The sequence below is a fragment of the Fusarium subglutinans genome, assembly GCF_013396075.1.
Source record: "Fusarium subglutinans strain NRRL 66333 chromosome Unknown NRRL66333_c0000450, whole genome shotgun sequence".
Classification (NCBI taxonomy): domain Eukaryota; kingdom Fungi; phylum Ascomycota; class Sordariomycetes; order Hypocreales; family Nectriaceae; genus Fusarium; species Fusarium subglutinans.
Genome location: NW_023502513.1, coordinates 1 through 12693, shown reverse-complemented (window position 1 = coordinate 12693; position 12693 = coordinate 1). Strand labels below are relative to the sequence as shown.

General features: G+C 47.3%; 6 protein-coding genes across 6 annotated transcripts; 4 read left to right on the top strand and 2 right to left on the bottom strand.

Annotated features, from left to right (window-relative positions):
* Nucleotides 1-756: 756 nt before the first annotated feature.
* Nucleotides 757-1734, top strand: FSUBG_13980 (phytanoyl dioxygenase family; the record flags this gene model as incomplete). Its single annotated transcript, XM_036678928.1, has 1 exon — nt 757-1734. The coding sequence occupies one exon, from the start codon at nt 757-759 to the stop codon at nt 1732-1734; it is 978 nt and encodes a 325-aa protein (XP_036530562.1).
* Nucleotides 1735-4127: 2393 nt separating this feature from the next.
* FSUBG_13979 (transcriptional activator of proteases prtT) lies at nt 4128-6046 on the top strand (the record flags this gene model as incomplete). The annotated part of the gene is made up of 5 exons (XM_036678926.1): nt 4128-4282; nt 4333-4668; nt 4760-5188; nt 5243-5463; nt 5517-6046. The coding sequence occupies 5 exons, from the start codon at nt 4128-4130 to the stop codon at nt 6044-6046; spliced, it is 1671 nt and encodes a 556-aa protein (XP_036530561.1).
* Nucleotides 6047-6153: 107 nt separating this feature from the next.
* Nucleotides 6154-8086, bottom strand: FSUBG_13978 (uracil permease; the record flags this gene model as incomplete). The annotated part of the gene is made up of 5 exons (XM_036678925.1): nt 6154-6689; nt 6749-6819; nt 6877-7395; nt 7451-7555; nt 7644-8086. 5 exons carry the CDS (start codon nt 8084-8086, stop codon nt 6154-6156), a joined length of 1674 nt encoding a protein of 557 aa, XP_036530560.1.
* A 709-nt stretch (nt 8087-8795) lies between these two features.
* FSUBG_13977 (1-aminocyclopropane-1-carboxylate oxidase) lies at nt 8796-9994 on the top strand (the record flags this gene model as incomplete). Its single annotated transcript, XM_036678924.1, has 3 exons — nt 8796-9198; nt 9246-9886; nt 9941-9994. The coding sequence occupies 3 exons, from the start codon at nt 8796-8798 to the stop codon at nt 9992-9994; spliced, it is 1098 nt and encodes a 365-aa protein (XP_036530559.1).
* A 94-nt stretch (nt 9995-10088) lies between these two features.
* On the bottom strand, nt 10089-11225 carry FSUBG_13976 (mest1; the record flags this gene model as incomplete). Its single annotated transcript, XM_036678923.1, has 1 exon — nt 10089-11225. One exon carries the CDS (start codon nt 11223-11225, stop codon nt 10089-10091), a length of 1137 nt encoding a protein of 378 aa, XP_036530558.1.
* Nucleotides 11226-12006: 781 nt separating this feature from the next.
* On the top strand, nt 12007-12693 carry FSUBG_13975 (uncharacterized protein; the record flags this gene model as incomplete). Its single annotated transcript, XM_036678922.1, has 3 exons — nt 12007-12147; nt 12195-12317; nt 12368-12376. Coding segments are annotated over 3 exons (273 nt in total), but the record flags the coding sequence as incomplete, so codon positions are not given.

The following is a 12693-nucleotide window of genomic DNA, read 5'->3' as shown; positions in this document are numbered from 1 at the left end:
AAGTAATATAAAATATAGCTTAGGTATATAATATAATAAATTTATAGAAAAGGATTAACTTTATATATCTATAATAAGTTAAATAGTAAGTAATAATTATAAGGGAAAAGTTAAACTAGTAGGTAGTATTAAGCAGAAAAGCTTATCTATTAGAGATTTAGTTATATTTAAGGCTAGTTTTTTATTAAATAAAGCTTTATTAAGCCATAAAGGTTTTAAATATAAAGACCCTTCTAGACACAGGGAGCCAGAATCCCAATTGTTTTCCAAATGAAGGGATAACGGACCAATGAAATAACTGATGATAGCCATTCTCGTGTAGCCTAACTGGCACTAATAACCCAGAGAGAGGCGCTGCAATGGTTCTATCACACTGATACGCGCTTATCTTGCTCCGGATCAGTGGAAGCTGATAAGCAATTCCTAAGCCAATGTCAGCCACCAATCCTCATTTGGGAAGCTTGAAATGGCCAAGAAGACGCGCTTATCTTCAGATAAGACAATCGCCTAGTAGTAAGTAACCGACAAAGGATTGGCTGTCATGGTTTGCGGTTTGCGAGCTGTCCAGGCGAAAGATGCGACATCAAGTTGCACGATGAAGTGACCATGATATAACATAATAAATCAGTATGATGTTTGTACTCCTTACATATAAAAGGATTATTAGGATCACTTGTTTCGTCAGTAGTAACAGAACTATTGCATCAAGACTCAAGAGAAGCCATTTCACATTACTCCAACCAATTCTAGTCTATCATGGCCCCCTCCATCAGTGAAGACCTTTCACTTCGAGTGGACTGCGTCCCTGTTTCAAAATACGGGGATGACCGAGCTCGCCCTGTCCCAATAGTTAAAGTCTTTGACAGTGCGACCGCCGACCCTGCAGCTGTTACCCAAGCCATTATCGAGGCAGGCGGTTGTGTTATTCGAAACGCCGTTTCCGCAGAGGATCTTGCTGTTATAGAGGCAGATACCAGAAAGTTCATACAAACAGATGGAGAGTGGACTGGAGAGTTCTTCCCCAAAGAGACAAAGCGGGTAATGGGATTGGCTGGCAAGTCAGCCATCTACATGAAGACGATTGCCATGAATCCTCTTGCTCGAGCAGTCGCCAACAATCTTCTTACATCCACGCATAGCTGTTGGATTGGATCTGAGTGGAAGACTTTCGTTAGCAAACCTCAGCTGAATAACACCGTGATCTTCAGCATTGCTCCAGGAGCCAGAGATCAAGACCTTCACAGGGATGACATGATCCACCATCACGCCATCAAGCGCCGCATGGCATTTGAATACAAGATCGGTGACGATACAGGGCTTGGCTTCTTTGTTGCTGGAAAGAAGACGACTCGTGCAAATGGTGCGACCCGCTTCATCCCTGGGTCTCACCTCTGGGATCCTGCGACGCCCCCCGACGAGAAGTTATCATTCTACGCTGAGCTTCAACCTGGGGATGCGTTCTTGTTTCTCTCGAGTTGTTATCATGGAGGGTCGGCCAACACCACCACTGATGAGGAAAGGCTGATGTACAGCTGCTTTTATACCAAGAGCTTCTTGAGGCAGGAAGAGAATCAGTATCTTGTTACACCGGCTCAAAAGATGCTGAAGACCTATGATGATGATACGTTGGAGCTTATGGGCTATGGACTGAGTCCTCCGTTTCTGGGATGGGTTGATGCTATGCATCCACTGGACTACTTGCGGGGAGAGAAGTCATTCCGCGACTTGTACTAAGTCAGTTCACGCAGATTAATCAGTCGTCAGGTTTATAGCCAGATCAGGAGATTAGTTGTAAGGTAGTAGACAGACTGATTTTAAACATCACCCTACGCACATGGTAATCCCGCATTCTTTCAACACTTTTTCCAGCCCGTAAGATCCATAATAGCTATCATCAAAAGCCATCCTTCCCCAAAGTAGCTTCAGTGGATTTAGCGTGTTATCAACAGCCCTCATGTCAAAGGTCGAGTGCAATATAATGTCTGAAAGTTGATCTCGCGGTTTCGGGCACCTTATGTGTGAACCGGCTGTCAATATGGGCCACATGACGGTCGTCCAGGATGGAGACTCATATGACATCTTAGCAAAAACCTCTAAGAAGCAAGCTAGACGAGGTTCAACTGCCGCATAGAGCTCCAAGCTGGGTGTATCAGGCCCTTGAAAGGAGGACTCGAGAAAAACAAGACAGGCTTCACGATATAGCTGGCCTGCATATTCATAGTCCTTGGAGAAATATCTTTGTGTTGGTTGCCAAGCTTTCAGCTCTCCGAGGATGTATTCGTATTCCTGGTATGATGTCTGTGAAGATGTAATGCCCTCTTTGATTCGTGACTTGGCCAGGTCGCATATCATAGGAATTGTTTCATACACAAGGTGAGAGCAGCCAAAAAGGCATCCGTAGAAATTGGAACCTTTATTCAAAAGCCCCAGTAAAGGCAGCGATAAGGTTTGAATCATCTCGGGATCGAAACGAGCAGAGCGCAATGTTATGTTGGAGACAGTTGCGAGGTAAGCGTATTGCTCTGCCAAGAAGCCAAATAAGCTCGGACCATGATCTTTGAGGTTTCGTTTGACCGTTTGAAACATGAACTTGCTCGCTTCCAGGTGGTGATACAACGCACCGCGAGTGTTGACATCGATGGTCTGCGACAAGTCAGCGCCGTGGTTATACCATCACTAGGAAGTTTAGTAACCTCGAACCAGCAGAGAGCTAGGGCCGTAGCCTGCAGCGCAACCTGATCGCGCGTATCAAGAGCCTTCCACCGTGTCACAGCATGTTTCATTGCTCGAAGCACAATCGCGTAATGAGAAGCGCATATCTCAGCCATGTCTGGCCTCTTGTATAGTAAGTGAGAAGCGCTGATGGCAAGGATAGCATGTTGCATTATGGTGCTGCCAGAAGCAATTTTGAGATTGCAAGAGAGGAACGGGTTCTCAGGGTATGTTCTTCCGGCCATTCGTTTTGCTGTGACATGTAGAAAGTGTTCGAAGAGATATCGATTCGTGCCCTTGCGGAGTTGGGCTGGGACAACCACCGCGCCTGGGAACATCATCCGAGAAGAAAGTTGCTTGTCGGTATGTGTTGTCGTTTCTCTATAGTCTAGCTGAGGAGTCCTACGATCACGAGTCGCATCTGCCGACGGAGACTTGGAGCTCAATGGAGCTGTCCATTGGCAGATCAAATGGTTTCTATCGCACCCAAGGCAAACCGGCCTGGACTCATCGCACTTCTTTCGTCGTTGTCGACATGGTAAACAGCCCGTTTTGCTTCGCAAGCCGGAGCCTCTTGCTCCTGGTCTAGGTCGATAAGTCATCGAGGGAAGAAACTACGGTCTTGCGATGGAGTTGATGATCTATAGCCGGCACTGGATTGGTTAAAGATTCTTTTCAATTTTGGATGATCTTGAGGGGTATCAGGGAGGGCCGTCTTATTTTACAAGCCACTTTAAGTGCTCGTCTAATTCTGGGCGATAAGAGGAGATAACGGAGTGTGCGGAGAAGGCTCTTGGCTTTACTTCTTATAGATAGTTTGTAATTATGTTTATTCCCTCTATCAAATACCAGTATAATATGTTTAGAAACAAGACTACTAATACAAAAAATAGATTTTAAAGTGTCTTCCAGAACCAAGCGCGAGTTGTTAAAAGTCTCGTTGGAGTTTGGTTCATTAAGCGATGAATTCAGAAGGCGTCATTAGTATTAGTGTCAGCTGAATTCGGTGCTTGACGCGCTGATTCGAATACAGGCGGTTCACCTGGCTGGCTATATCGTGGCACTGAACTAACGGAATCTAGTGCTGAGAGTTTAGTTGCAGGCGCTAACAGATAGCGGTTTAAATTCGGAACATCTGAAATACCTCCTTCTACCCAAATTACCTACGCCCGAATCTTGCATCTCTTACCTTGATACAACTGCAGCTTCACACATACACTACGAGAACATTACACATATTTGATTATCTAATCTCCGAAATACCCTTTCCGTAGAAATGCCTCAGCACCGTCGCCGAGTGGTGTCCTGCCCAACGTGTCGCCGTCTCAAGACGCGATGCGAAGTCCCAAATGGTTCTGCTGTCTGTAGTCGCTGCAGAGCCTTGAGGTCAGCTTTTCATAATCATTTCAGCAGTGATGTCATTACAGGGAATTCTCATTGATTTGAAGTGCAGATTGCCTTGCGAGCTCCCCCACGATGCGCATCGCGTCACTCAGACATCTATAGAGCCTGAGGGTACCGATTCTAGAAGCCCATCTAAGCTTGTTCAGACATGCAATTGTGAAGAAAGGTATGCAACTCAAACTTTTACTCACTATATCTGGTTTAACCCTAACCTAGGCTTAATGCCCTCGAAGCTGAACTGGCAGAGTTGCGCTGCGCAGTGCGTGAGCTGAGCCAAAACTCGGTCTCTCAGTCACCAGTACCACAAACTGCGCCAAGTAATCAGAATACCACAGCCTCGGTCCCAGAGATAGATGCTATATCACGTGCAAGAACCGAAGCTCAGATATCTACAGCTCATCTAGAGCCACCAGTCGCCCCAGTTCGTGTTATTCGAAAGATGTATACCTGGATTAATGGCAATCCTGAAACTCCAAAGGACATGGTCGAGTTACCTGAGTCAATCAGGGCTCAATTGGCCTCCGATGGACTCGGCTTGCGTCTGATTGAGACGTGAGTGAATTTTGACAACTGCTCATCTCCAAATGCACCCAATCTCATCCGACTAGTTTGAACCTTCGAGCCGTGCTGATGTACGCTCTAGATCCAGAAAAAACATCCCTCGGCTACACTTCGTACAAGAAACCATCGACAAAGCCTTGAATGGAGGGTATAATCTGCTCTCTATCACCTGCTTGCTCGCAGGCATGCAAACTAATTTTTCCACCATCAGCCAAGACCTTCACACTTCACTTTACGGCGTCCTGAAGTCTGAGCTCGCCAAGCTTTCGCTCGAGTCTCCTCTAAGCCCGCCTTCCCTCTACGCGATGCTTCTTACCTGTATCCTGAACTTAAGTCTCGGCTTCTCAGACAGTTTTATCGATGCGTGGCTCTTGAGTGGCTCGCTCATCCTCCACCTTATGCTGTCGTTGGACTTTCCTGCACTGCAGCAAGCGACTTCATACTTACGATATACAGAGGATGACAAAAACCGGGTACTGACGTGGAATGCTGCATGTCTTCAACACCTCAAGTATGTCACATAATTTCTCATCTCACATACAGAAAGATACTTACTATATGCGAGATTTACTATCGGTGTAGGGAAGCTGTCCGCTGTGCGACTGGACCTGGCGGCACATTACATCGACATAGTTAAGAATGCAGAAGGTTTCAACAAACTGGACAAGGAAGTTGTTGCCGAACTTGAACTTTTTATATTACTATACCGAGGCATTGTCGAGGAGCATATCCCAGCAAATGAACTTCAAAGCAATCTCACACAGTGGTATACTGCTAATGCAAATCGTATGTTGATGCTACAACTACTCAGACTTGTTCCCGTATCTGACAAGCTACAGTGCTTAACCTTGACGATAGTCTAAAGCTAAAGTTTGCTCTCTCAACATTCGGCTTACTAGCCAATAGATGGGAACTGTCGCAACGACACAAGGAAGACATCAACAACGCCGGCGAGAATGCTGTATATGAACAGCAGATCGAGAGCATACTAGAACACAGCCACCGAATCATACGCTTCTGCAGGGAAATGACAAGGCAGAAAAGGATCATCCACACTTTCGACTTCCTTATGGGCGCTTATGCACACGTTACGCTGGTCGAGTTCTCAGATCATCTTGAGGACATTGATAAGACCTTTCGTCTTATGGAGGAAGTGCAGAATCTTCGAAAGGGTACTTATGTTGTTGAACCAGTCTCTATCTGGGCCATGAACATGATGAGAAAACGGGTTTACGATGCGGCACGACCAGAGAAGGACACACAAGCTGATACGTTGCCTGGACTTGATGTTTGGTGGCCACCTTTTGAAGCTTTGAGCAGCAGGATGGAGTATACCTCAGCAGAAGTAAGCGAGCGAGATCAACAGTAGGATTATTTGGTAGTAGATCATTCAATGCCGGTTCAGATGATGAGATGGATCAATCAGGACTTGTGAAAAAAAAGAGGTAGTCATTTTAATTAAGGCCTAATATTGGTTCAATATTTCTCCGCGCCAGACTTCTGAGCATTGCCCATCTCCTGATCCCCAGAGGCAGCATCAGACGAGTCAATCACAACATTGACAAAGGTGCCGTCATGACTCTCTACAAAGTCCTTGGGCTCCTTCCACCCAGAGACCCTGGGAATATTCTTACTTGGAAAGATTGTGTTTACCAACCAAAAGCTTCCGAACGCCAAGAAAAGCCCTACAGGATAGGCAACGTAGTAAAACCGTTGAATGCCCAATGGTGCACTAACACCCATTTGGTAGAGGAATCCGTAGAAGTTTGGTGCAATCGCAATCAAGTAGACAGCAAAGGCTCTGAGATTGAAGCCGTGGAAGAAGTGATAGGTAGAGTCCTTGTGGCCAGAGTAGAGCATGGGGATGTCAAAGACACCGCGTCGGAGGAGATAGTAGTCGCAGATGAGGATACCAGTGATGGCGCTGAGGAAAATCTGGTACGAGCTGAGGAAGTTGATGAAGACGGCTGCAGATGAGAGCAGGTACCATGGGCAGATTGCATACGAGATGACTGTAGGAGGAGTTACTAATTAGCGACGAGCTCGCATGGGAAAGGTAAGGGAGCCGTACCTGCGCAGATGAAGAAACCACGCTTCACTGTAATGTATTTTGGCATGAGAGCTGCGATGTCGTTGCCGGCACTAGGGGAATGACAAGTCAGTAACATGAAGGGACAACAATGGTTAGAGCAGACTTACGGAATGGAGTTCTCGAAAATAGCGGAGAAGACAGTCGAGTAGACATAAGCGAAAGAGATCAATGCGCATCCCGCACGATTCGCCGATGTATGACGATCACCCTGCATAAGCATGTCCAGCGTTGTAAGTGGGTTCCAGATGACCTCGCCAAAGATGCCCTTGCTAGCAGCTGCGATTAAATTGCCGAAAACGCCAACCAAGAAGTTGGACATGGGAAAGCTGAATACCTGACCGGCAATGACATCAGTGGGCTTAGAGGCATATCGCTGTAGATCAGATGCATTGGAAATAAAGGTGCCGCAACTGGCTAGTCCCAGAAAGAAGAACTTGAGGATCAACCAGGACTTTTCGGTGCCTTTGACGGTAGATGGCTCACTCAAAGTCTTACGGACGCTGCCGGAGAGGGACAGTGTCCAGGCGACGAAGGCGATGGTGGCGGCGAAGTAGATAGCGACTTTGATGTGGACGAGCTTCCTCATGCGCGGGACGGGGACGAAGAGAAAGGCGCAGTTGATAAGCCTGTCGTGACACGGTTAGATCAAGAGGGATTGTTGTATGGGCAGTAGCATCATACCAGTAGAGGAAGAAGCAAAGCATTTGCGCCGAGTTGAGGGCAGATTTGGAACCCATGATGTCGGGAATGTTGGCGATAGAGGGAAAGATGGCGTGAAGAAATACACTGTAGAGCGAGATAATTAGCTACAAATCAATAATACGGTGATCGGCCAAAGATCGTCTTGGCCCGACTGTTGGTTAAGTCAACTTACTATAGGCACTGCGCACCCTGCACAGAATTCACACCATTCCAGACAATCGACATAACAGCGCGATTAAACGTCGGCCACAAAGCACCCCAAGTCCCAAAACTCGCTCGGCACGCCACAGGGAAGGGAATTCTGTACAGCGCACCAGCACGACCATTCAGCGCCATGAGACAACCAGCCAGCAACTGGCCGCCAAGCGAGCATGCCAGAGCCTCCCACATACTAAGGCCAGCAGATTGACCTGTAGACGCTGCGTAGAGGTTGCTCACGTTTGCTGTGGCTGCGAACCAAAAGGCTGAGTATGTGATGGATGTCCATGTGCGGTCTTTGACGGGGGTTGGGCGGATGGAGTCATTGTCGAGAAAGTTGGCTGGTTCGGTTGTTCCGTCTGCGCAGTGTTTTTTTACGAGGAGACGGTCGTGAGCTTTGGAGAGGAGTGAAGCCATGGTATCTCCTATACAACTCTGTGACTATGGGAAACGCTGGATTGACACTGGAGGGTTTGGAAATGGTTGGTCGCATGTCAGTGGAGGACCAGGGTTGATGTTTATAGAATGCAGCATATCACATTTAGTCCAACCATAGACACACAATCAATAACCCCAGAATCGAAATGCACAATTGATAAGGTCGGAAGTATAAGCCTTGATCCTATTGGCGCAGGCGAAGTGTCCGACGGTCGCCGGTCAGGGTAGTTACACTAGTGACGCTGTTATCTGTCCCCGCACAAGATAGCGATGTTTATCAGATTGCGTGCCCCAGTGTAGCCAATACAATCGCCCGCTCTGTGGATCTTGACTGGTAATTGTTAGCGATAGGGGAACGGGGAACTCCGCCACGGGTGGCCCCGCCGGCAGTTACGGGTCCCCCATCTCCGACGGTCTCCGTCTTGTGCCTAACCTACAGCTGAGCAATTATTGCGCTACTCCAAGGACGCAAATACATCAAACGCTGGTCTGTTATCTTATATCAAGTCGCTAGTCCCGGGCCTATTACTTGTTGCAGCGCTCTAAGCATTAGCTGCAACGCAGAGGGTATACCAGTAACCAATTTCTCATTATTTGTCTGTCATTGGTCTTCCCCATTTTGTGCTATCATCATCACATCAAGTTGATCACCAGTACCCAATCCTGTTCATGATCAAGAGTAACAATCATGGCTACTACCACAATTGAAACCACAGCCCCCGTCTCGGCGTTTACAACGGTCCAGCTGATGACACCAGACGGACCTGTTTCCCGCCGTGTACGCCGTGGGGCACCCCGTACTCCGACCCTAGATGAGATGCCTGTCATCGACCTCAGCTCGCTCGACGGAGACGCGACTGCTCGCAAGGCCATCGCTACCAAGATCAAAGCAGCGGCTGAGAACACGGGCTTTTTTTACGTCAGCAACCACGGGATTCCGCAAGAATTGATTGAGCAAGCTCTTGAACAGATCAAGGCTTTCTTCAACCAGGAACAGGAATACAAAGATCGGGTCTCGTTTGACAAGGCGGGCAAATTCTGTGGTTATCACGGTGTTGGCAGCACGCAGATCAATAATCAGGAAACCAGAGGTAGGCAAACCATTGATTCATGCATATATCTACTTACGTTATCATAGACAAGAAGGAGACTTTCTCTATGCGGTATGATACTCGCATCGACGAGACTCATGATTGTGTTGACGACATCAACTCCAACTTCACCTCGACAGATTATGTCTGGGACAGAACGAGCCATCTCACAAACTTCCGCCCCGTTCTCACGGAATTCTATCAAAAGCGACTGATGCTAGCACGCAAGCTCATCCGCTTATTCGCCCTTGCTCTGGACCTACCAGAGGACTACTTCGACTCCATTATCACCACTCCTGGCGCCGACGCAGTGCACATTCATTACCCCGGCACTGACGGCAACGCCGAGGACGTCGATGTCGGGATTGGCTCACATACCGATATTCAGTGCGTGACTCTGCTCTGGCAGGACATGTCTGGGGGTCTGCAGGTACTCTCGGCAGATGATGAGTGGCTCGACGCACGGCCGATTGAGGGCACCCTTGTCATCAACATTGGCGACTTTTTGCAGAGACTCTCAAACAATCGGTTCAAGTCGACTGTTCATCGGGTGTATAATAGGCAGAAGACATCTCGTTACGCCATGCCGTTCTTCTTGGGGTTTAACCCGGACGCGGTTTGCGAAGTTCTGCCGACCTGTATTGATGAGGAGCACCCTCCTCTCTACGAGCCGATTTCATGTGGCAAGGTAAACTATGCTCATTCTCCATATAAGAAGGATAATAATACTAACTAACTACAGTGGCGTGATTCTCGTCTGAAGTTGGCAGAAACCCCGGATATAAAGGCAGTATAACCAACAGAAGCTAATGGGAGACATTTCGAAGGGTTATATTTGTATACAATCATATTGAAGCTATGTTATCAAGTAGTAAGCTAAAACGTATTTCTCAAATTCTTTGAGGAAGTGTAACCCCAAGAATGTCATAAATGGCCTGAATATATGCAGCTGGGGAAGGATGTGCTGTATTTAGCATTCTGTTCATCGTATACGCAATTGTGAGCCTCCTATCACGATCCACAACCACCATCGATCCACCCCATCCGCTACCCCATCCAACCTTGCCATTCGGCAGCTGATCTTCAACGATCCCAGACCCAGGCCCGGTGAGATAAATCCCAAGTCCGCGCCTCCCGCTCCGCCCTGTGACTAGATCCGTTCCCTTGGCGTGTTCTGAAAGGGCCAAGTCCACCGTCTCAGGGGAGAGGAGGCGATGGGCACCTCCCGCGCATATGCCGCCGAGCGAGTAGCAGGAGAGGATCTTGACTAGTGTCCTGGCGTTTGTGTGGCCGTTGACTGAACCTAGGACACTGGATCGCCACAGCGCCGTGTTGGCGTCCTCGGCTAGGGGCGAGGGGTTACAGAGCGTTCGCGCGAGGATGGAGTCTGGGTCATATCCAACCTGTTGGCTAAGAAGTTCCTGGATCGAAGGTCCCGGTGGAGGCACAACGGGGGCCACGCGGCGACAGTCTTCCTCGCGACAGCCAAGCTGGAAGTCCGTCCAGACTCCCAACGGTCGACAAATCTCCTCCTTGATGAACTCGTCGATAGACATTCCCGTCTTCCTTCGCACCAGCTCCCCCACAAGGAATCCCTGCGTCAAACCATGGTAGCCCATCTTAGTTCCGGGAGTCCACATAGTTTTCTGGCGAGCCAACTTGTCAGTTGCCTCCCTGGTATCACAGATGTCCTCCAGTGTCATGTCGTCCTGCCACGCGCTGAGACCTGCTGTGTGGGTTAGCACCTGGCCAACTGTGACCTCAGACTTCCCATTCGCTGCAAACTCAGGCCAGTGCTGGGAAACCTTGTCCTCGGGGCGGAGCACTCCACGCGAGATCAGCATCAGAGCCGCCAGATTGGTGACTAGCTTCGTGGTTGAGAAGACGTTCACCAGTGTATCCTTGGCCCATGGCTTCTTGTTTGATGCATCGGTGAACCCCCCCCAGATGTCTACAACGTCCTCACCGTCGATATTGACGCAAAGACTGGCACCGATGTCTTGCCCGGAGGCGAAAGACTCTTGCATCATATCGCGGAGTTTGGAAAATCGGGCATTACAGTACCCTTGAACCTGAGCCATCTTAGAAATGAGATATTTGATGCCGAGGGTTGTTTAGCTGTAAATAGTGGTCTTGTGTTGAAATGTTTGTGTTTAAAAGTGCTACTAGCAGCTAAAGACGCTTTCCCCTCGCCCGAAGAGTCGGATGACTGATCGGAGTTATTATTAGCTCATAAGCCGAGTATGCAATTTTCCCATGGTGGAGAATGCGGTGGGTCTACTGCGTATACGAAGCGGCTATAAAATGCGCTATAACCAGCAGCATAGTAATATACTATGTATTCTAAGGCAGTATCTTACTTTATCTGCCAGTTTAGCTACTAGCTAGTACGTAGGGATATTAGTTATAATGTTAAATTACTAAATTCTACTATAGCTAAACTAGTAATAATACTAAGACTGACAGACTAGCTATAGTATGCTGTAGTAATATGCCAAGACTCCCTCTTATTTAAAGTTTATTTAATCTATTAAGCTTTTTGACAATGATGATTAAGCGGAACGAGATGGTAGCTGCTATGTCCCTGAATCATGATATGTGGTCCTATCCCTTGCCTAGTGAACTTTGGGATCCATTCAGACAATGGGTCTGCTTATCACAACGGCGGTGAACATGGCAGGAATAAAGCTTAATATTGTCTCTTGTGATATATATAAGCAGTGCCCCAACAAAACAATCCATCCAGCCTGCTTCCCTCTCGCTATTCATTACTCAACTCCTCTAGATACTTCTTTCTTCACAACCAAAATGCAACTCCTCGGACTTCTTGTTGTCTGCCTTCCTGCCGTATCGGCCCAAGCTTTCTGGTGGACAAACAGCGGTTGGTCCAAGCCCGCCGATTTCAATAGCAAGGCCTGCGCGAGCAATCCCAATACTCACTACTTCTGCGTACGTAGCATCACTGACATTAACGAATGTGGCTAACTGGCAGCAAGGGTGTTATTTCTGGTACACGGGGCGAGAATGCCTACCCAAACCAATTTCCCATCAGACGTGATACTTGCACCTTGGCCGACACTCTGGGACGAGGATGTAACTGGCAGGGTGCTGTAGGAACTGTAAGTTACTAGATAAAACTTAAAGAAAATAGTTACTAATTATTAAATAGGTTATCTGTGTTAGTAACTATCTTTTCTAGGAGATAAAGTATTGTACTAATAGATCTTTAGTGTTAAACAGGCCTCTTATATGCACTTACAGGAGAGACTTTACTGCTACTAGTTTCAGGTCAGCACAATATATTAATTCTATTATTATACACCTTGCTAATTTAGTACTAAGTTCTGTCTGCTAAGTTAAGCTCTTAGCTATAAGTCTTAACTATAAATAATATATCTAGCTTATAACTTAAATATTATATTAAATAACTAACTAATTATTATAGCTAAAGGCTAAAAAAAGAAAAACCTAGATTATAACTCTTTAGCTAGCCTT